The 24,215-nt window shown below is 35.8% G+C and overlaps 1 protein-coding gene across 2 annotated transcripts in view; it reads right to left on the bottom strand.

The window, feature by feature from the left end:
- Window positions 1-24,215, bottom strand: part of LOC114046894 (centrosomal protein of 89 kDa-like) — a 160,891-nt gene that overhangs the window by 13,959 nt on the left and 122,717 nt on the right. For both annotated transcript variants that reach the window (XM_027867502.1, XM_027867503.1), the window contains exon 18: window positions 4,694-4,863. In XM_027867502.1, coding sequence (XP_027723303.1) covers window positions 4,694-4,863 — 170 coding nt within the window. The remainder of the gene's footprint in view (window positions 1-4,693; window positions 4,864-24,215) is intronic.

Here is a 24,215-nt window from a genome sequence, read left to right as displayed (position 1 = left end):
TCTATAATGATGATGCCCCCATGGAGTGGATGGAGAGCTGAAGGAAAGAAAAAAAGCCTATCAAGATTAGTAACTTAGTCATTTTTACCTTCTCTGTCTAAGAAATATGTGGTTCATTCACTATAAATAGCTTTGAACTCAAAATATGTTTCAAAAACCATCAGAGCTTCCAAGCAGGATTTTAAAGTTTTATCATTGTACCTAAGAAGTAATAGTACCTAATCACAAATATTTTAAATAGTACCTTAAAGGATGTTAGTATTCTAAAAGTCACTGCTCTGACCCTATAGATAAAATTGTAATAGAGTCCCTTCTTGGAGCCTTAAGTTTTATACCTCTTTGATGTTCCAGCTGAGTAAGTCACTTCTCAAAAAAAAAAATTATTCTTTAATTAGTAACTGAAATCCAAGAGACTTAGTTTTAAAAACTCATATAATAACGGACAAAATTCTACATAACCTCTGCAAGTGTTAAAACAAAACAAAAACAATCCTACATGATTGGATCATGTCATCTGCTCAAAAGTTGCCTCACTGCCTAAAGGATAAAATACAGATTCCTTAGCTTGGCCTACATGGCCGTCTATGATGTGGCTTCAATTCACCTTCACAGCATCACTGCACAGCACTCCCTTAGCACGCTTTACCCTCTACCCAGAGGAGGCAACTTGATGTTCCATGACTCACCTCACCTTCTCCCTGCTTTTGCATTCACACAGATTCATCAACCTACTGTATACCTACTGAAGCCCTTCTCTTAATTTAAGACGCAGATTCGATGTTACTATTTCTACAACCCTATTTCTAGTCACCCTGGCGAAACCCTTCTCTTCTCAAATCTCCTGAGATTTTCTAACTTGGTTTACAGCTATCAGGACACACATCTCATTGTTCCATGAGATTATCAACTCCATAAAGGTAAAGGCTGTGTCATTTTTCATCTTTACACCCCCAGCATCTACCATGATACCCTGAACACAGAAAGCACTTAGTACATTCTAAAATGAAGTCATACATACTATGATGTAAGAAAATCCAAAACACTGGGGGAAAAGTCACCATTTACCAGGCATAAAGTTAATTTCCGATTTCTAAAAGGTTTCATCTAGCTAGTCGTCCCCCCTCCATGGTGTTAATCATTAAAATGTTTCATCAATCTAGCTGAAGGTCAAGTTCTTCCATGTATCAGAAGATGGCTTGCTGAACAACCAGACTTATCTCTAAATGATGCTGAGAGGAAGATAAAGAGAGAGGAGTTGAGGTGTATATGAAGGTGATAAGAGTTGAGGACTCTTTTGGAAAGATAGGACCAAGCATAAAAGTAAAGAATTCAAAGTTGGGACTAAACTGTGGCACTTGGTCACACAGATCTGAGAAAGGATATTAAAAAAAAACAGTCACATTGCTTTGTGGCTCTGGGCAAGACACTGTCTGTATGAATGTAAGTTTCAATTCTGGATTGGTAGAGGGAGTCTCTCAGAGAAGCTCTTTACACCAATAAAATCACAAGTCCAAACCAAAAAAAGTACGATGTCATTGGAAAATACTATCTCCTCACTCACTCTGGTTGGGTAAGTCAAATCCAAATGAATATGTTTGGAGGATTGTTAAGTAATTTTGTTTCTGTTTGTACAATTTTAATAACATATAATTATATATAATATAATAATATTTATATTTACATATTGTCTTAAAGCTTACAGTGTTTTCTTCACAAGGATTCTGTGAGGTATCTAAAAGTACTAATGTAATCAACCAGTCTGGAGCTTTCCTTAACTTCAGCTAGTAGATATACAATATTAAGTCACATTTGTTGAACGAACTACTTCCCTCTTTCCCATACTCTACTCTTTAATATAATTATATAATCATGACTTAAAATTTACAATAAATTAAACTCTAATTTAAATGTATTGTGATAAAATTTGAAGTGTTTAAAAAAGGCTTGTCCTTCATTTCTAACATTACTACCAAACCATGAGGTACATTATTTAAATCTGTTTTCTGCTGACAACACTTTTTTTCTGAGTTGCAAATCTACATAATTACAGTACTAACCCAAAACCAAGTTGATGGTTGCCAAGCCACACATGATTAGTAACTGTAACTTCTAACAATAACTTCTCTAACCTCTTTTTTCTTAACAGTGGGGACCAAAATAGAGACAGGAAAAATTTCATGAGGACAGACATTCACAGAGCTTACTAAATACAGGAGAGTCTTTTTTTTTTTAAACAATTTCTGGAAGGTGGATTATTAAAATAATTTTAGAGAAACTAGATTATTGATTGATCTGTTTTGGGAGACAACAATTAGAGCCAGAAAAATCTGCAGCTACTGAATTTTTTAAAAAGGCTTAGGAGATGAATATAAGTTCTATAACCTTGGGAACTGTACTTAATTTTCAAATTATCGTTGCATTATAAAGCTGTCTACCTAATCAATATTTAATGAATTACTTTAAGGAAAAAGGTTTTATGGTCACTTTTGTGCATTAGTCTAAATGGAAAAATCAAGAGATGTTAGAGACTTAGAATAAACCTCAAAGAACAGAAAATTAAACAGTCATGTAGGATGGAGAAATTGAAGCCAGTGAATTTTCTGTCATCTATATACACTATTTGATATTGCAATATAAACCAGCAATACTTCCAATTCAGGTATGGTCAGTTGCAATACTGGCATAGTGAAAAGGGCTGCTTAATGCAAGATGTGAGTAATACAAGATAACTGTCAGGTTCATTTTGACAAACTACACAACTTTCCCTAGACAGCCTTCATCTTTTATTTATTTAGTAGATAACTATTGCACCTGTAGCTTCAGCACCTCTTACTATTTCAAAAAGATAAAGATATAAATGACACTATCCATCAGAGAAGACAGGCATTATGGATGATATCAAAGCTGAAGTCTGTTGTACAAATAGCCCCAAATGGCTAGAAAAGCAACGAGAGCTCTCTGAAGGTGTCTATCAAGCAAAGAAGATTTAATGCAAAATAGATTACATGTTAAGATGTGTCCACAAAAGATAAGTCTAATAAATGAAAATTTTTGTCTTTCATTAGACATAAAACATAAGGATGTTTATTTTTTTAGGGCCACTTATTTCTACCTCTGACAATTTAAGAATCTCTGGCTGGTTAGTACTTCACTAAATGAGGTGAATTGGGGGGGGCGCAGGGATCTTAATTAATGTCTATGTGGGGCAGGCCAGAAAGTTCTTCTTTGACTCCATGGTCACAGAGCACATCCTAAGGCTCAGTCAGCTGCTGCATAAGTACACACAACTGCTGGTTTTAATGAGAACCAAGGAAGAGGCTATTCCTGAAGAGTGCTCTCTATTCTGAATTCCTGGAGTATTATGGATATGCTGCCCTGTACTGTGAGTTGTCTCTTTATGTGTATGTCCGATCTCCCCAACTAGACTGACTGTGATTCCTCTGAGGGCAGCCCAGAATGTCATAGTGAATGGTTCAAACAGTTGATGATGAAGAAAAGGAACACAGATATATGAGTAGAAATCTAATAACTCCACTCCTAGAAAGAGGACTCAAAGCACATGCCACTTTGATAGCAGGTTAAGGTCAACTGTCCTAGATGCTGCAGCTTATGACACTTCTAGGTTGCTTAATCATCAGATTCCCAATGAAATCACGCTATGAAGAGGAACAGGTAGATTATTAAATCAACTCAGAAGCTTCCATCCTGACACCATATAGTTGCTGCACAAAGATTTAAGTATAAGTTTTTTATTCAGTTAATTAAAAAATACTGCTTGATAAATTTCTAAAAATTTGAAAAGATTATGCTGATTGGGAAAGTACTGACTGTTTAGTCAGAGTCCAGAGTACTATGTATCCTATACAGGAGAGCAGCTATCACAGATGCAAATAGATTTGTTCTCTGCTGTTAAGTTCCCATAAATTTATAAATAATTATTTTCCAACAGGTAGTATGATTTACAAAATGACTGCTTAATTAACTCTCTCAGAGTTACTGTTTGGTGGCAAGAGAAATGTACCACTAAAGCTTAAACCAGAGGGAAGGTCTCTTCAAGGAACTATTTCTATTTACAGGGCATGTCCAGGATTAATTATCAAAACCTATCTAGGGCTGCTTCTGAACTGTTTTTGTTTTCCATTTATGCCTGGGTTTCTGACAATCTACATTAGTAGTTAATACAATACCTTGACAATGTCAATTTCTTAAACCAAAAATGGATCCAACTAACCCTGGTCAGCAAAACTTGTTAATCCAAATGCTTTTAGTTATCACTTGTCTGAAAATTCAGATGAAGTGACTACACCAGTTTTCAGGAGAGAGTTTATTACATTACTAGGATTTCCAGTGATCTCCTGACATACTATACCTTCCAAATGTGTGACCTGGATTCTTCTCCATATCAAATCACCTTTTTTCTCTATTTTGAAGCACTTTATCATATTTTAAAGAGCTGCTATTTCTAAGCCACTCCCTTAAAGGATTGTATTACCTTGGGAGATGGAGGAGGGAGGCCAGGGAAGAGGAAAGGGAGCAGAGGTTTTTTAGCGGACACAGCCCTAAGAAAGCATTGAAGCTGTCAGATGGGAGGCTCCTGGCAAGCAGGGGCTGCAGAAGCTGTGCCAATGCTGACCTTCCTCCCTGCCCCCAGGGCACGCTCAGTCAGCTCACCAGGAGGGACGGCTGGCTTTACCTTTTCTGTTGAAGCACTTCTTCCAGAGTCTCCTGCTTGTCTCTCAGCAGCTGCTGGAGGTGCCTCATCTCTCGCTGGTACTGATCACTCTTCTCAGCAAAGTCCTCCTCTTGCTTGGTCACTCTGTGATTGAAGTCTCCCAATTTCACAGCGACTTTCTTTTTATACACCTGGGGAAGTGAATGGCCATGGGGAGAGTGAGTTTGGTGGCATGGAGGATCACTCCCAAAGTAGACAGCTTCACGGTTTTCTTCAGTGATGGCTTTTTAACTATAGCTCATCCATGCCTGGTATCAAGACTCAATTAGGTAGGTTTGCATTTCTCTAATATTGATTAGAATGGCTTTTAGATAAGTTACTTGGAATATATATATTCTCCTCCCTAGAAGATAAACTTATTAGGAGTAATGTAACTAATAAAAGTTTCTTTTTTTTAAACAAAAAGATTTAACAGAACAAACACAAAAAGGAAATTTTCAGTTTAAAAGAGAAAGAAAAATACATGTGTGTACCTTTTATCCAACAGTCTAATCTGAATATAAACCTGACCCAGAAAGGAAGGGATGAAATGTGCTACATATTTATATCTATATGTAATGTAGCGATACATTTTACATTGTAATTAAACTATTACATTATATATTCTATCATTACATATATAAAAATATATGGAATCTCATTTTCATTCATTTTCATAACTAGCATGGGATAAATGATAAAACAGTAGATTTGACTTCAATTTCAAATAAACACTAGCAAGTTCTGTTGCATTTATATCAAGTCTATGAATTATTCTATTTCTAAAATGAAAAAAATCTCTTCTGGGCAAAAAAAAGCTATTTAAAATAGATCATAGGAAAACCTGTTATAAAAGGAGAATTTTTCATAATCTGTCCATATATTAATTTGACATGGTAAAGATGAATGATAGATAATATTATATGACTTACTTCAAAGCATGCTTTAATAAAATAAAAAGAATTTACTTTCTAGAAAACAAACGATGTAACTTCCTCTGTGCCATTTCTTAAAAAGAGGGCAAAAGAAGTGGCATATATTTTATTTTATAAACAAAATCTTAGAAAGTGAAGTCAAAAGTATATAAATCTGTCAAAATGTTTACTATTTAAATGTGTATTCCACTGATATCCTTTGTTGAAACTGAACTTTTACTAGACATGCTTTTATGATTCTTTAATCGCATTACTAAATGCCCATATAATCAGTTTTTAAAACTGGAAAGTGTACTCTTTTCAGAAGAATCTTCAAATACTTTGCCTCTATGAAATTCAACTGTGCAGTCTAAGCTTGTGTTACAGAGGGTGGGTGGGGAAATTCAATTTTAGCATTTTGAACAAATTTGTCAGTTTCCAATGCGATAAAACGTTTCCTATTATTCTTTCCAATGGAAGCAACTATATAGAAACAAGACATAAAGGAAAATAGTGGATTAAAAACCTGAATTTTGCAATGAAGCAGGAAGATACTCCAGGCAGTACATTTCACAGCAATTACTGTGAAGCTAAGGTGGTAAAATCACTCTGCCTTCAGTTAGGTCTAATAATTCTACCTGAGACATGCTGGGGAGCATGCTGCTATCTCTCCCGGCTGATGGCTCAATTAAATCATTTCATGCAAATCAAAAGCTCTCCCAGAAGGCTATTTTCCAGTTACATTTATAACTGGAGGTCTGCCTTTACACTTGGCTCCAAAAAATCAAGAAATGCATCTAAAATAATATCAGAATTCTATGATGACAACCTTCAGCTCTTGAAATTTAACTCCAAAGCTAGAGAAAGAAAGTTTGTAAAAATTCAGTAAAAATCATCAATTCCTCACTCTCTTAGACAATAACAAATTCTACTTCCTTAATATTTTAAAATATTATTTTTACCAAACAGCAGATTCAAATATATGGGTTGCTTTACTTGCATGCTACACATTCCATGTTTCACTGGGCTGAGGGTGAGGATGAAAGTGAGGGGGAGAGAAGAAATAGTGACAGAAAGAGAAGGTCACTTATTTTATTTTTGGCTACCAAGGTCAGCAGCAGCATACAGATACATTCAAATTATCCTTTGAAGACCTTAGGAAACATTTTGAGAACAGATCTACATCCTGATAGACAGAATGAATATTTTGTCTGAGGACTGGCCTAATTCAGTCAAGAGAAATTCATCACCAGGCTGACTTTTTTCAGCCACAGGAACTCTAGTAGAAGGCAAGTTCCCTCAGGGAAAAGGCTGTTTCCATTTTTGTCTTTGCATACTCACTGCCTAGCACACACTAGGCACTTAATAAATACTTAGTGACTTGAATTCAACTCTCAAAGGCCAAATTACAGAGAGGTTGAAATCTGCTTGAAGGAAAGAAGTATCCAAACTAACAAAACTACAGATCCCTGAAACAGGAAAGTTCTGTTGTGTACTTAATATAGTGTCACTTTCTTTTTGACATGCAGAGGTTTTTTTCTTTTTCTTAAATATTTACTAGATGTTAAAGTTTCTTGAAGATGTAGACCATATCTTCCTTATCTCTGTCGCTTCCTGACAGTCTAGTACCTGCAGCAAAGGAGCCTGATCTCATGGGTGCGGTTACTCCCTCCGGTGATGCCCATCAAAACCTATTCACAATCTTCTTAGCCTATTCAATTCTTATCCATGTCCCCCCATAAAACCACCAGAGTCGGTGGCTTTCCTAACACTTTCTTGATATTACGTAGATACCAATGGAGCAGGTAAACTCTTCATCAGTTATCCCTCATTCTCACTGTTAAAGCCCCTATCTTTTTTTTTAAAGCTCATACTAAAGTGAATTCTTCTTTGTTTTAGACTTTGTGCTAGATATCATCCCACAACAGTGATAAATATATTGAGTAAATGTCTTTCTGATTTATACCTTGTTTGATATTAATAATCAGAAGGTTGTCTAATCTTTCATGGAATCATTTATGATTTTGACAGATGCATAGGAGGTACCTTTTTAGAGGACAGTCTTTAAGATTTCTCATTCTCCTACTGTCAAGTCTTATCAATTTTACTTCTATAACATCTTTCATTTCCTTTTTTTCTTCTCTCCACCATGGCCACCACTTTAGTTCAGGCCCTCACTACCTCTCACCTAGGCTACTGCAATAGCCTTTTTTAAAAGCATTTAAATTTTTAAAATTTTTAGTTCAAAATTCTTTCCCTCTCTTCACCCCCTCCTCTACCCATTGAGAAGGTAAAAAATATGATACCCATTATACATATGAAGTCAAGCAAAATATATTTATACATTAGGCCTGCTGTAGGAAAAAAAAAGAAAGAAAATTAAAATCCTTTACTCTGCACTCAGAGTTCATCAGTTCTCTCTCTGGAAGTAGATAGCATTTTTCATCACGAGTCCTTTACAATGGTCATGGATAATTGTATTGATCAGGGTAGCTAAATTTTTCACAATTCATTGTCATAATCCCTTTACATCCATTCATGTCTTCCCACGTTTTTCTGAAACTATTCCCTTCATCATTTCTTACAGCACAATAGCATTCCATTGCAATCACATACCACAACTTGTTCAGCCATTCTCCAAATGAAGGGCATCTCCTCAGTTTTTCTTTGCCACCACCAAAAGAGCTGCTATAAATATTTTTGTATATATTGGTCCTTTTCCTTTTTTTTTGCTCTCCTTAGGTACAGACCTAGTAGCAGTATTGCTGGGTCAAAGTCTTATTATAACCTTTTGGGCATAGTTCCAAATTGTTCTCCAAAATGGTTGGACCAGTTCACAGCTCCACAAACAGTGCAATGGTATACCTATTTTCCCATATTGGGCATTTTGTCATTCTATCTATCATGTTAGTCAGTCTGATGAGCGTGAGGTGGTTCCTCAGAATAGTTTTAATTTATAATTTTCTAATTAGTGATTTAGAGCACTTTTTCATATGACTTGATAGCTTTGATTTCTTCCTGAAAATTGCCTGTTCTTATTCTGTGTTCATTTATCAATAGAAGAATGGTTCTTGATTTTATAAATTTGGCTTAGTTCCCTCTGTATTTGAGAAATGAGACTTTTCTCCAAGAAACTTGCTATAAAAATGTTTTCCCAGTTGCCTGCTTTCCTTTTAATTTTAGCTGCACTGGTTTTGCTACAACAGCCTTCTAATTTGGAGTCTGCTACCTTACTCCCCTTTGTGTTCTTTTTGGTCTAGTCAAACTGGTCTCCTTACTTTGCTCACACATAATATTATATATCATGTCTCTATGCATAGGTTGTCCCCCATGCTGGGAATGCACTTTCTCCTTACCTCTACTTTCTTAAAATCTCTTTTATCTTTCAAAAGGTTCAAATACCATCTTCTATATGAAGCCTTTCCTGATTCAGGATACCTTCCTCTCAATCAATCTAAGAACATGTATTTATTATTATCATGTGCTGGGCACTATTCTAATTGCTACAAAGACAAACATGAAAATCCCTGTCTTTAAGAAGATTACAGTGTAACAGAGGAAACAATATGCATGTATATGGGTATGTACAAAACATATATAAACAGATACAAGGTAACTTGGGACCTTGGGTACAAGGTCCTATCAGCTTGGGAGAGGAGAGAAGACCAGGAAAATCTTCATGCAAAAGGCAGGCTTGCAATGAGTCTTGAAAGAAACCAGGGCAGATATGAGAAGAAGAGAATCCTAGGCATGGGGGACAGTTAATGCAGAGGCAGGGAAATGGGAGATGGAGTGTCATGTATGAAGAACTTCAAGTCAGTCTGGCCGGACCACAGAGAGCAAGGTGGGGAGGAATACGTAAGGAGGCTGAAAAAGAAGGATGGGGACAGATTATGAAGAGCTGTAAATCCCAAACAGAAGAGGTTATATTTTAACAACAGTGAAAAGGCTGCCACTGGAGCTTCTTGATCAGGAGAGTCACATGGTCAGAACTATGCTTTAGGAAAATAACTTTTGAAGCCATATGGAAGATGGACTGGAATGGGCAGAAAGCCCAAAAAGAAGGTTACTGCTACTACAGACAGGTAGGTGATAAGAACCTGAACTAGGATGATGGCTATGTGAGTGGAGAGAAGTAGTACAGATGGAAATAAGATTTGGCAACTGATTGGATACATGAGGTGAGGGAGAGTACGGAGTTGCAGATGCTACCCAGATAATTAATCAGGGTGACTGGAAAGGATGGTGTTCTCCTTCACAGAAATAGAGAAGGTGCAAAGAGGGGTGGGTTTACAGGGGAAGATAATGAGTTGTGTTTAAAAGCTCTTTTGAGCCTTTAAAAAAAAAGGCTTTAATGATCTTTTCTTCCTTTTGGGGGGCATCACTATAAATAGTTTCACTCCCCACTTCCCCTCCAAAAAACCTTTCTTCTATAACAAATAAGTATAATCAAGCAAAGCAAATCCACACAGTGACCATGCCCAAAAATCTGTTTCATTCTGCAACCCTAGTCCATCACTTCAAGGTGGGGCTGGGGGGGAGGTTAGCATGGATCCACCTCAATCCTCTGGAGTTGTGGCTGGTTGTTACATTGGTCATTGTTTTTCTTTACTATTGTAGCCATGCTATCGCCATGCATATTGGTCTCCTGGTTCTGCTCATTTTACTCTGCATCAGTTCATATAGTCTTACCAGGTTTCTTTGAATTCTTCCCTTTTGTCATTTCTTACAAACAAAGGCAGAAGGACCCACGTAGCCAAAAATATTTATAGTTGCACTTTTTTGTTGTAATAAAGAACTAGAAACTAAGGAAGGCCCTATCAGTTGGGGAATAGTTGAGCTGGTTACAAAATATGAATATGATTATGTCTAATGTTTTTGCTATGTCAAAGAAGCACAGTTTAGTGAATTTGGGGGTAGAGTTCATATTGCTCCTATGGATGTCTTGGTAGGTGGACTTTCAAACACTTTATACATTCTATAGTTACTTTGAATAGAAATTTTCCTTTTATCTATCCTGCAGGGTTTTTTATGGTACTGAAAAGTTAATGATTTATGTGGGCTTATCTCCCGCTACCTTACTGATGTTATTAAATGTTTTAGCTTATTGGAGTGTAATCTTTAGGGTTCTTGAAGTAAACCATTATATTACTTAAAAGTGCAATGATTGTTTCCTTTTTCCTTATCCTTACGCTATCAATTTCTTTTTCTTCTCATTGCTATACCAACATTTCTAGTACTATATCAAAAAAAAAAAGTGGTGGCAATGGAATTCTTGCTTTATCCTGGATCTTAGTAAAAAGACCTCTAGCTTTTTGCACTACGGATAATGCTGGCTCTTAGTTTTAAATTTATATTATTTTTCATATTCCGGGAAGATCCATTTATTTCTATACTTTCTAGAAATGGGTGTTCCATTTAGTCAAAATCTTTTCCTGCTTCTACTGACACAATCATTCAATTTTTATTGGTTTGTTATTATTATGGTCTACTCTATGGTATAATATGGCCTATTATTCTTTTTTCATGTTCATAGTTTTCACAATACAGCATTGCTGGTATAAATCTAACATATTCATAGGGTTTAATCTTTTTAACATTAGCCTCTTTGCTAATATTTTATTTCATATTTTTATACTCTTGTTCATTAAGGACATTGGTCTACAGTCTTCTCTGATCTTTCTCTCCCTGGTCGGGGTATCAAGATCATATTTGTATCATAGAAAGAATTTGGCAGGATCTCTTCTTTTCCTATTTTTTCCTGAGAAGTATAATGTTGGAATTACCTGTTCTTTGAATATTTGACAGAATTCACTTGTAAATATGCCGCTCCCAAGTATGAATCATTTAAGACTCCACATGCCTCTGGAGTGTCTCTGGTCCACTGGTGGGTTTCTGGCTTGTTTACTCAAGCTAGTATTTTCTAGAAGAACCTCTTTTCCAGTACCTTCTGTGTCTTTTTTTGTGCAGTCCTGGGCTGGAAGAAAGTGACTTTTGATTTCTTGATCATTACTCAATCATAGTCTGGTATTCTTTTTTACAGTTATCCCTTCCACATCAGGGGTGTTAGGGGCAACACCCCCACGATGTGGAAACTCTACCTAAATTTTTTTGGCTCTCCCTTTGCTTTCATGTTCTTTTCACAAACTTTAACTTTTAAAAAGAAATTGGGTATATTTATGGTATATAAAAGATAAAACATGTTGATATTCTACAATACTATACATATATTTTACACACTTCTGAGTTTCTAAACTTTTTCGGTGTTGTCTGCTGGCCTTTGTGTGTCACCTGCAGCTTTTGCAAAACTCCCCCAAAATTCCCATTTACAGTAATTTCTTATGTCAACCTGTGATATATCAAAACCATGATGGAGAAAGTCACAATGTAAATGGGATAACTGTAGGCCTTTATTTGCCTCTGTAATCATTCATATAGCCAGCTCAACTAGAAGTACCCTTGTTTTACAGAAGAGGAAAATCAAGTTGAAAGAGTAGAAAGGGACCTATTCATAGTCATACAGTTGGCAGAGCTGAGACTTGAACACAGGTTCCTGTTTCCCAGTCTTTTCCCTACACCATTACCAAACCACTCAAGAATTTTTAAATTACTGATATTTTTTACATTCCCTACAAGGATGAACATGCAGTGAGAGGGCCAAAAGTGTTTATGCTGAGACATATAAGGGGGAAATGAAAAATTTGTGCTGCTTTAACAATGCAAGCCATACTCATGCCATGCTATATTCCACTGCAAGAATCCATTTAGGTTGTGTCTCAGGAAATAATGTTTTTTGAGGCCTTTCAAGGGTAGGCAGAATGTGGCCAGATCTCAATTCTTGGAGAGACTAAAACCTCCAGCTACTTATGAAATTCTCCTAAAGCACTCTCCTAAAGTCTGATTATGTCACCTTCTTGCTCAAGAAGCTACAGTGATTCTCTATTATCTGTAGGACAAAATATAGACTATTTTGTTTGACATTTTAAGCCCTTTACAACCTGGCCCCAACCTACCTTTCTAGTCTTGGGATCAAGCAATCAAAAATATTTATCAAGTAACTACTATGTTCCAGGCACTGAGTTAGGCACTAGAGCTACAAACACAAATTTCTCTGTTTCCTGAAATCTAAGTCAAACTAGGCTTCCTGCTGTTCCCCACATAAGAAACTCCATCTCATTTCCATTGACTCTGCACTGGTTGTCCATTAATGCCTGGAGTGTACTCCCTCCTGACCTATGCCTCTTAGGTTCCCTTGTTTCCTTTAAAATTTAGTACTAATATCACCTTTTTACATGAAGTCTCTCCTGATTCCCCAGTTCCTAGTTATCCCCACCTCACCAATTATCCTTTATTTTATTTTATATAAAATATTTTAATATACCCATATATATATACATCACCTCCCTTAATAGAAAGTAAGATCCTTGAAGTCAGGTTCTGTTTAATTTTTTGTCTTTGTATTTCCCAAACTCTGTATGCTGAGCAGGTGCTTAAAAATGAACATTCATTGATACAGATATTCCTCTCCATTAAGCTACCCAAATTTACTCCATTTTGGTATCAAGCAGCTGAGGGCTCAGTTTAGTTAACTGTGTATTTCAAAAGCTTTAAATCCAAATTAAGGATATTAATGGAAAAAAGAATGAAATCCAAATATAAGAACTTTTTAGCTGCTCATCATCAGTGAGTCACTGCCACTTCGTGTAGTGACTGAAGTCTCCTCTCCCTCCCACAACAGACACCAGAGAGAACAGGGAGCTGGCCTAGAAGTACAGGGAAAAGAACACTGGCTCTGTAGTCACAGGACCTGGTTTCAAAACTCACCTCGGATGTTCACTAGCTGTGTGATATTGGGCAAGTCCCTTAGCCTTCATGGACCTTAAGTTTCCTCAGTTGTTGAAATGAGGAAGTTGGATCAGATGTCCTCTAGGGTATTTTCCAGCTCTGAATCTATGGCCCTATGCCTAGACTCAATTATATCTTTAAGTGTCTTCCTAGTTTAGAATGCTATAAAAAAAGATATAGTTCAATCTAGTAGTCATATATTGAAAAGGAAATGAGGAGTCATTGTGGGTTGTCATATGTGCTACGGCTGCCAAAAAGCACAATAAAAGTTGGTCATTAACTTGATGAGTTTTTAAAAATAAAACAGCATCATCACCCTGTCATTGTATAAAATTCATGGTCACTTTGTATCTGATTCAGAAGCTGCAGGTGTGGCTACTGCAGAAAAACAAACATCAGAGAAATGGAGAAGAGCAACCAGGAAGATTCGGGAGATAAAAGAAACAAATATGAACACTAAAAATACTACTAGGGTCAGACTTCAAAGACAAAGACTGAGAGGGGGAAATGACCAGTGTCTCTAAAATTATCAAAGGCATAGATTAAAAAAAACACAGATTATGAGAGCTAGAAGGGCTCTTAGTGATCAAGTTTAATTCTGAGTTTTATAGAGAAACAAAGACAGGCTTAAGTAGCTGCATGATGTTGGAAAAGTCAGTGAGTAGCAGAATCAGACCAGGTACTCCTCAAACTCAGGTCTCTTAATTCCTAAACTACTTTCACTTCACTTCCTAAAATACTAGAACAAGGCCTTACTTTGAAGCTTAAAAGAAATCATTTCAGGGCAAATAAAAAATACTAATTTGTTCAAGTAAATTTACAGAATTCATCCGAAGAAGTGGTACAAACCGAGAGTATGAGTAAGTTCAAGAAAGATTTAGATAGTAAGTTATTATGAAAAAGCAGATGTTTTTGGTCCCTATCCCTACTCAAATCTTTAATTTGTTGTTGTTGTGTTTTTTTTGTTTTGTTTTGTTTTTTTGTTTTTGGCAATCAAGGTTAAGTGACTTGTCTGGGGTTGCATAGCTAGTAAGTATCTAAGGCTGGATTTGAACTCATGATCTCTTAATTCCAGGGCCAGCGCTTTAACCACTGTGCCATCTAGCTGCCTCTGATGTTGATATCATTAAGTCCACATGTTTCTCTCACAAAACACAGGATCACAGGATGACAGATCTAATTCTGGAAGGGACCTCAGAAGCTATCTAATCCAACCCATATTAATTGCTGTCAGTGTTCAGAGACATCATGGCATAGTGGACAGAACACTGGACTTTAATTCTGAAATACCTGAGTTCAAGAAACTTACTCTATCACTGTGGGTAAACCATCTAATCTCCTTCAGAGTCTGTTTTGGAGAGGTTTGAGAGGTCATGAGGATCAGAAAAAATAGATAAAAACAAACAAACAGATTTCCTCCATCTTGTTACTCACATGACCTGAAAGTCCACACCACCTTGCATTTAAATAATATATATTAAACATAACTTATGCTGTTTGAGATAGCCAGTGATCTTTCCTACTCAGAATCACAAAGTTTTGGCTCTTTATAATCAAAGTAAAGATAATAATTGAAGACAAAAGCCTGGATAACTAGGGTGAAAAAAATGTTGACCGTATTTCTAGAGTCTGTTAGCACAATCCCTTCATTCCAGGTCAGATAGTACCTAACACGATGGCTATCATTCCTATTTTTAAAAATATTTCTCATACAGAACTTTCTATAACCTATCTGGAAGTGGCTTGATTGTTGCTATGCCAAGTGGAATTTTTTTTGTTAAATCTGAACTCACTCATCTGTCTTGATTTGACTAGAATCATGCCCTGGGAGTTGCTTCAACAAAGTCCAGCCACCTTATTAAACAAAAGTTCAAAGCCTTTGCCTATTCTGGGATGAACATGTAACCTACTTGTAAATTAATGTGCAAAACACAGGAAACTATTATATTCCCATATATTGGAAATTGAAAGCAACAGTAATAAAAGCAATAACAAAAAGAAAGCAAAAAGAATTGTTAAGGATCTACAGTTTAAGCAATAATTTTTGGTACCCAACTCATTGAAAATATAAGTTATACAACTCAAATAATTTTTATGCTGAAGAAAATTTCCAGTATTTATTTATATATTATGATATATGTGTGTATATAATGTATAGAGACTTATGGATAGGTGAATAATTTATGAACAAAGAAGAGATAGAGAACATTATGAAATGTAAAATGTACAATTTTGATTACATTAAATTAAAAAGATTTTTTATAAATAAAATCAATGTAGCCAATATCAGAAGGAAAGCAGAAAACTGGGAAAAAACTTTTACAGAGAGGTCCTCAGATAAAGGTCTCAGCACTCAAATATATAAAGAATTTTGTCAAATCTATAAGAATACAAGTCATTCCCCAATTGATAAATGGTCAAAGGATATGAACAGGCAGTTTTCTGATGCAGAAATCGAAACAGTTTATACTCATATGAAAAAATGCTCTAAATCATTATTGATTAGAAAAATGCAAATTAGAACAACCTTGAGATATCATTTTATACCTATCAGATTAGCTAAAATGACAGAAGGGGAAAGTGACAAATGTTGTAGGGGATGTGGAAAAATTGAGATCTTCATTCATTGTTGGTGGATCTGTGAATTGATCCAACCATTTTGGAGAGTGATCTGGAATTACGCCCAAAGAGTTATTAAACTGTCTATGCCTTTGAACCAGCAATACCACTATTAAGTCTGTTTTCCAAGATGCTTAGGGAAAAAAAGAAATGAACCTATATGTTCTAAAATAGTCACAGCAGCTCTCTTTGTGGTGGTAAAGAATTGGAAATTTCAGGGATGCCCATCAATTGGGAAACAGATAAACTAACTGGTATATGTTTGTGATGGAATATTATTCTATAAGAAATGATGAGCTTGTTGATTTTAGAAAAACATGGAAAGACTTGCACAAGATAATGAAGAGCGAAATGAGCAGAACCAAGAGAACATTGTATTTAGTAAAAGCAATATTGTTTTAAGAACAACTTTGAACGATTAAGTCATTCTGACTATTATAAATACTCAAATTAACTGCAAAAGTCCAATGAAGGAAGATGCTGTTTGTATCCAGAAAAAGAACTGATACACACACACACACACATACACCCCTATATATATACACACACACACATACACATAGATACATAGATACATACATACATATACATGCATACATACATATACATACATATTTGTGTCTAATGGTAGCCATCTCTAGGGTGGGGGAAGGGAGAAGGAAAAAAAAGTTACACGAAAACTCTTAGATATTTAAAAGGAATAGCAAGTTGTACATAACAGATCTGCAGTTTCAGGTGCAACCTTTTTTTTTTTTCTATTTCACTTTGTTATGGAAATACTTGTTATATTTCTCAAGTTGAGAATAAAAAAATTTTTTAAGTATATAAGAAAACAAAAAACAATTAGAAAAAATATGTCATATAAGTATACATTATACATTTATAATTTATTTCAGTATATAAAAGTAAGTAAAATTCAAGAAACTGTTTAAAAATTAAGTAAACAATCTTTTACTGAAAGAAAATCAGTTCTTAATATAGGCGTGCCAGTTGTCTTTAAAAAGAAACAAGAGAAATGCTGCTTAAAAATATTTTTCCCAAACCTGCCCAGACTAGATGGATCTTGCAGAAAAGCATGTTGATTTTCCTTGCTGTAAATTTTTTTGTACCTGTACCCTTAACTACTCCCAATGACATCACCAAAGTAAGGTCTTCCTTATCATCTGCCTCAAGCATCCTGTCACAGTTTCCTACCTTCACACTTTCCTTGGCTCAATTTACCTTTCATAAAAGTGTTAGAACAATCATCCTTATGCATAAACCTGTCACTCTTCTACTCAAAACAAAACAAAAAACTTTAAGGGATCTTTAGTGTCTACTTAATGATAGCTAGCATTTGTACAGTGATTAACATTTGCAAAGTGCAATATTTTATCTCCACTGATTTTCACAACAACCCTGAGAGGTAGGTGCTATTATTATCCTCATTTGATAGTTGAGGAAACTGAGGCAGAGGTTAAGTGACTTGCCTAGGATCACAGAGCTATTAAGCGTCTGAGGCCAGGTCTGAACTCAGGTCTGACTGCAGGTCCAGCGCTCCATTTACTACACCACCTCGCTTTTCTCAGGCATTCAAGCCCTTTACCATCTGAAGCCCCTCTGCTTTTCCAAATCTTTATATAATATTCTCTGCAACATAGCCTATGCTTGAGCCAAATTAAAGTCCAACTCTATTCACAAAACACGACCTAAAGTTTCCCATCTCCACGCTTGTGTTCATGTTGTTCCCTGAAAATATACTTACAGTGACTGCTTGAATTCATCACCACACTTTAAATCCCCATTAAAACACCATCTCCTCTTTAATCTTCCCTGATCTCCCTAAGTTAATAACTCTTTTGTTCCTAGGGCTTTACATTATACTTTGTTTTGCAACTCTCTGATATATTTTTAAAGTAATTTTAGTTTGTGTATTCTAGTAAACTGTATATCAGTTTTCATTAGACTGTAAATTCCATGAGTGCCTATATTATCTAAACTCTTTATCTCCCCTAGTGCTTGACTCATATTTGTTGTTATTCAGTTGTTTCAGTTGTGTCCTTCTCTTTGTGACCCCATTTGGGTTTTCTTGGCAAAGATACTGTAATGGTATGCCATTTCCTTCTCCATTTTACCAGTGAGGAAACTGAGGCAAAAAAGGTTAAGGGACTTGCACAGGGTTACACAGTGAGTAAGTGTCTGAGGCCAAATTTGAACTCAGGGCTTCCTTACTCCAGGCCCGGTGCTCTATTCACTGTGCCACCTGGCTGCCTGGCTCATAACAGGACTTTTAACAAATACTTTTTTTAGTAAATGAATAAACATTAAGTTAGTGAACAGTTTATAAGATTTCTCTCCCAGCTTTAGAGTTTTGAAAAAGACTAGGCCAAGTAAGTTTGCTATAAATGACCACAGCTTTGGAAAACATCATTCTTTTCATATGAGGATAATAAATGTTCAAGTAGAATGAGAAGAAAGAGTGGTTTTGCAATTCTCTTTTCCTCCACAGGCAATTCCAGGGCCTCGTTGATTAAGAAGCCTATTCCTCATTCTTTTATTCAGTTCAATAAACATTACATATAGTATTACCTTCCAGGAAGTCCAGCTGAATGATACAATTTCCATCATTCACACAATGTCTCAAAAGTAGGAGACAGCAGAGCTCATTTAGTCCTATCTCTCTAAACTAAAGAAGGAATACTTCTTAAACAAGGGTTCTTAATCTGGAGCCTATGAACCCCTAAGGGGTAGGTAGAAACACTTCAGAGAGTCCATTAATGTGGATGAGAAAAAAATACACCTTTATTTTTGTGAATTTTAAATGAAATATAAAATTTCCTTCAATTATTTAAACATATTATTCTGAGGAGTCCAATCATAAACTTCAACAGATTGACAAAGGGTCTATGTCATTAAAAAGGTTAAGAATCACTGTTCTAGGAGCAGCTAGCAGTGGACACAGCAATGGCCCTGAGGTCAGGAGGACCCGAGTTCAAATCTGGCCTCAGACCAAACACTTGACACTTGACATCCTGGGTAAGTCACTTAACTCCAATTGCCTTTAAAAAAAAAAAAAAAGAATGACTGTTCTACAATACGCCCAACAAGAAGTCATCCAGACTTACTTTGGAAACCTCTGTCTAGTAAGGAGAAATCTACTGTTGTGTGTGGTACCATTTTTGTACAGCTCTAGTTGTTAGGAAATGTTTCCTCATGTCAAGCTAAAATGTGCTAAAACTTCCATCCATCTTTTCAGGTTCTGTCCCTTAAGGCCAAGCCAAAAAAGTATGGCTTCTCTGTGGCAGTCCATGACATGATTATATACCTACCCTTAACTTTCTCCAACAGCTTCAGTTCTTTCAACTGATCCTCATATGACATGGTCTTAAAGTCCTTTATCACCCAAGTCTCCCTTACTTTGGACATGCTCCATTTCTGAAAATCCTTCCTAAAATCTGGTATCCAGACTCTTTATGGATTAGAATACATTTATGAGCAGGAATCCGAAATTTTGAAATTGCAGTGTTTGCAGTAGTCCACCACTTGCACAGATAAAATGCCTTTGTGTTCTAACATGATTTTCCAGGATGGGAGAGTTTTACAAACTATTTCTAAGCCTCCATTTAGTGTATTACTTATTAAGCAGTCCCTTGGGGATCTACTGAAGTCTTGCAATGCTGTTCTCCCTCAAGGAAATGCTACCTAATCAGCCAGCAGTAATTGGCTTTTTAGGCCTCATTATAGATATCCACACACATGACTCATTTTTATAAGGATAAAAGGCTCAGACAGTAATAACCAACAAAAATACTTCATAAAGTATTAAATAAACACACAAGTTATTTACTTACGCAATGTGAACTGAGGTAATAAGGAAGTAATAACTTAGGAGGTAATAAAGATCGTCTTTATCGATGGTTTTCCAATAGCGATTGGATAACCTTTGGCTGAGGATGCTATGGGAGGAGAATTGCTACCTAGGTAAGGGGCTAGGCTAGATAATCTCTAAGGTCTCTTCCAATTCTAAATTTACATGATTTTTAGATTCCTTGGGTGTGAGGACTAGACTGTGTCTTATTTCATCTTTGTATCCTCACGGTAAAGTACAGTGCTCTATAATAAGAACAGGTAATACAGCAACAACACACATTTATATAACAACAACAACAACAGCAATAATAACAGCTAACACAGAGAAGGTTAACAAAGAACTTTCTTCACAATAATCCTATAAGGCAAGTACAGTAGGTATTATTACTCTTTTTTATAAAGGAAGAATCTGAAATTCTGAGAGGTCAAATGATCTCACAGCCAACAAGTTTATGAGAAATGATTTGAGCCCAGGTTTCCTAATTCTAAGACTAGCACTCTATCCACTAAGCAGCACTGCCTCTTCCATACAATATGCACAATAAATGAACTGAAAAAAATTTGAGTGACCATTTATTTTAGCATACTGAAGACTAATGGTGTAAAGTGCCTTAAAGCTTGCAAAACACTTTATTATAACCTCACATGAGCAGGTGAGCATCATGACAACTCTGTGAGGTAGTATTATTCCATGTAATTTTCTAATTATTGCATTTATATATAACATTTTTTAAACCTGAAAATAGCTGGCCAATGCAGTAAAAAGAACATCAAATTCAAGAACCTGGGCTCAAATCCTTGCTCTGCTATCTTTCTGGTGTTGGACAAGTCATTTAACCTGAGACTCGGTTTCTTCACTGTGTAAAATTAAAGTGTTGGATGACTTCCAGATTACCTTCCCAGCTCTGACTCTATCATTTTATGAAGCTATGCTTACAAGATCCTCTGCTTCCATTTTTATTGCTGCTCCATATCTCTACTAACCCTCCCAACTAAACAAAAGTGACCTGAACTTCGGAATCAGCACCAGAAAAGAAGCAATTCAATAGATAGGGAGATAAAGAAATTAAGCGTCATAAAAACAGCAGCCTGACCTCTGGCACAACAAAACTAATTTAATAGAGATTATGGGAAATTAACGGTGTGGAGCAAAGAGATGAAAATAGGGTACAAGTGCTATTATCCCTATTTTAGATTAAATGACTTGCCCAAGGTCACACAGGTAATAATTTGTAGAGGCAAGACTTGGATCCATATTCTTGGATGAAAAATCCATCATTTTTTTTACTAAGAATTTCCTCCACGAGGAAACTCAGGTTCTGAGAGACGTCTATGGTTCGGTATCTTGGTTTTCAGTACAGCTCTCTATCCACTATGGCAACCTGCCTCTATAAAAAATCTCCCTCTGGTCGTCACAGGACACTTCACACTGGAACATTAGCTACCTGACAAAACACCCTCCCTTAATACAGTGTTCTTCTAGCTGGAAATGAGAGGGGGTGTCAATAGAAATGTTAATCTCTACTCATAATAGTATACCATACACCTAGCTAGTTTTTGAATCAAAGATTTGTTCAAATTTGGGTAGGTTTTGTTTGCCAGCTTACAAACGAGCTAGCTAAATAGCTTATTTAATCTTCCTAGTCCCCAACATTATGTCTCCCACCCTTGTGTAGATGGTGGAGTAGCCAGAGGGCTGGGCTTGGAGTCAGGAAGTCTGAAGTGCAAATTTGGCTTCAGTTCCTCACTAGCTATATAACCCTGGGTAAGTCAATGAACTTTTGTTTGCCTCAGTTTCCTCAGTTATAAAATGAGGATAATAAAGCACTTATCACAAAGACTGGTTGTGGAGATCAAATGAGATAACATTTGCAAAGGGCTTAGCACTGTCCCTGGCATGCTTGTTTCCTTCCTTCCTTCACAGTGGATGGAGGACTGGACCCGCAAGTCAGGCAGACCTCAGTTTGAACTTGTCTCAGATAAGTAGTAGCAGGATAATCCTGGGCAAGTCATTTAGCCCCTTCTCAGCTTCAACTTCCTTATCTGTAACATGAGGGGGTGGGAAAGTTGTATTTAATGACTGCTAAGGCCCTTTCCAGCTCTAAATCTATTACCCTATCAGCATATAAGCTTATCACCATATAAGCCTTATTATAATTTAAGAGACTACATGACTTAGTTGTCCATTGAACTGATCATCCAACTAAAATCCAATACAGAAGTTTCTACTGAATTCACTAACTACTTTGAAATGATTAGCTAAAAATGACCAGGTGCTTATATGTTTTAATTTTTTTTTCAATTAACAAGCATTCATTTTCTCTCCCTTTCACTCCTCTCCTACCACTAGAAAAAAACAAAACTCTTTGTAACCCATATGTATAACATAACAAATTTCAACACTCAACAACTTATTGAGTTGAGCCAGGGGAAATCCTCTATTTTGATTAAGCAAAGATTGGTCCTCTCATAAAAAAACAAAAAACAAAAAACAAAAAAAAAACAGAACAAAACCAAAACTATTTGGTCCATTATTCTGACTGCCACAGAATACTTAAGTGTTTCTCTATTAGAAAAGGAGAGGCATCTAATTCCTTTATATAGGTATTGCAATTTCTCTTAAAAACCACTAATATCTAATATAAATCAGAGACCTTGCTTTCATTATCTATTTGTTGACTTGTCAGAACACGCTAAAAATTAAAAAACAAAACCAAAAACCTTCAGGATCTTTTTCTCTGTTATTAAATAAGTGCTACACTAAAGATCACCACACTAACCTTCATTGTACTTGTTTCGTTTACTCCCTAGATGTACTATTCTCCCAAAGCAGTAAATTAATTGCTAGCATAGCTTTTTTATTTCTGAAATGTCTCTGTTTTCCTCAAACAGTAACCACAATTTTTTTTAATAGCTCAACCCCATAAACAATTGAGAAAAATAACCAATTAGTTGTGAAGTCTAGAACATGCAATGTGCCCTTTTGTTATTTGTAAAAAAAACTTACAAATTAACTTTAAGAAGAGGGTACTAATATTGCCTACTGTATTTACAATACTATTAATTTTGTTGTTTTGTTCTCTCCATGATTTCTAAATCTTGAGGACCCTTGGCTAATATCAGTTGCTTTAATTAGCCAACTATAATGGTTTTGATAAATGTCCCTTGACTACCAGGACAAATCAGGTTTTCTTTGAAGGGTATTTTTTCAATTCATTTTATGCATCTATTAGTATAGGATATAACAATGTTTGATATTAAACAGTGTGAGCTCAAACTAGGGACAGAATTAATCTAAGTAAGGCAATTTTTTTTTCTAAGTAAACTGAAGGTTTAAATCAAACAGAGAGAACTAAAAGAAGCCAATGTAAAAAACTCCTTTACCATTCAGAAAGGGCCATCAAGGTATTTGTTCATAATAATGAAATGTTTCCAACCTAAAGATCCTTTTTATTCCTAAGATAACGGGAATCCAAGATTCAGTTATTAACATTTGGTAGTACTGAATTTGTTGAAATATATTAAATGTATCAAATTGGGGGGGGGGCATGTTTTCCCTCCTTTCCCCCAAAAGTGTTGGTGAAATAGTTTTTAAAGGCACAAAAAAAAACCCTGTAAACTACCATATTCATGAAAGAAAAAGCAATTTTCATAGTCCATAGGCTCTTAGCTATATTCCTTTATTTCTGTCTTTGTATCCCTAGCACCTAGCAGAGTGCTTAATAATTCTTAATAAATGCTTGATTGATTCAAGAAAAAGACATAAACCCCTTCATATTTTTGTATGCTGATCAAAAGGGGTAAGGAGGCTGGCATAAGCTTCTGTCTAGCTCTAATGTAGTCCACCAACATTTTGAAAACAGACTTATTCTGTATACTGGGTCAGCATTAATATAGTATAATAAATTATGTACTATTATTTCAATTATATATAAATTATAATAAATAATGTAGTATTAATAAATTATAATAGAGTATAAGTTATACAAATTTACCTCTAAGGACTCAAAAAATTGCTAATTATCAGAAAGAGGCCCATAGATTCTCAGAGGTGGAAGGCTCTACACTGCAGAGGCCATCCAGTGAGTCCCCTAGCTGAACATGAATCCGTTTCTAGCACATACCCAACAACTGGTCATCCTACCTTCGCTTGAAGACCTCAAGTAAAAGGGGATGCTACTTTTTGGATATGTTTTAATTGTTAGAAAGTTTTTCCTATGATTTCAGAAAAACTTGGACTTACATGAACTGATTCAAAGTGGAGTGAGCAGAACCAT

Source organism: Vombatus ursinus, unplaced genomic scaffold, assembly GCF_900497805.2.
Source record: "Vombatus ursinus unplaced genomic scaffold, bare-nosed wombat genome assembly UNPS02014786.1, whole genome shotgun sequence".
NCBI lineage: Eukaryota > Metazoa > Chordata > Mammalia > Diprotodontia > Vombatidae > Vombatus > Vombatus ursinus.
This window is presented reverse-complemented; position numbering and strand designations above follow the sequence as displayed.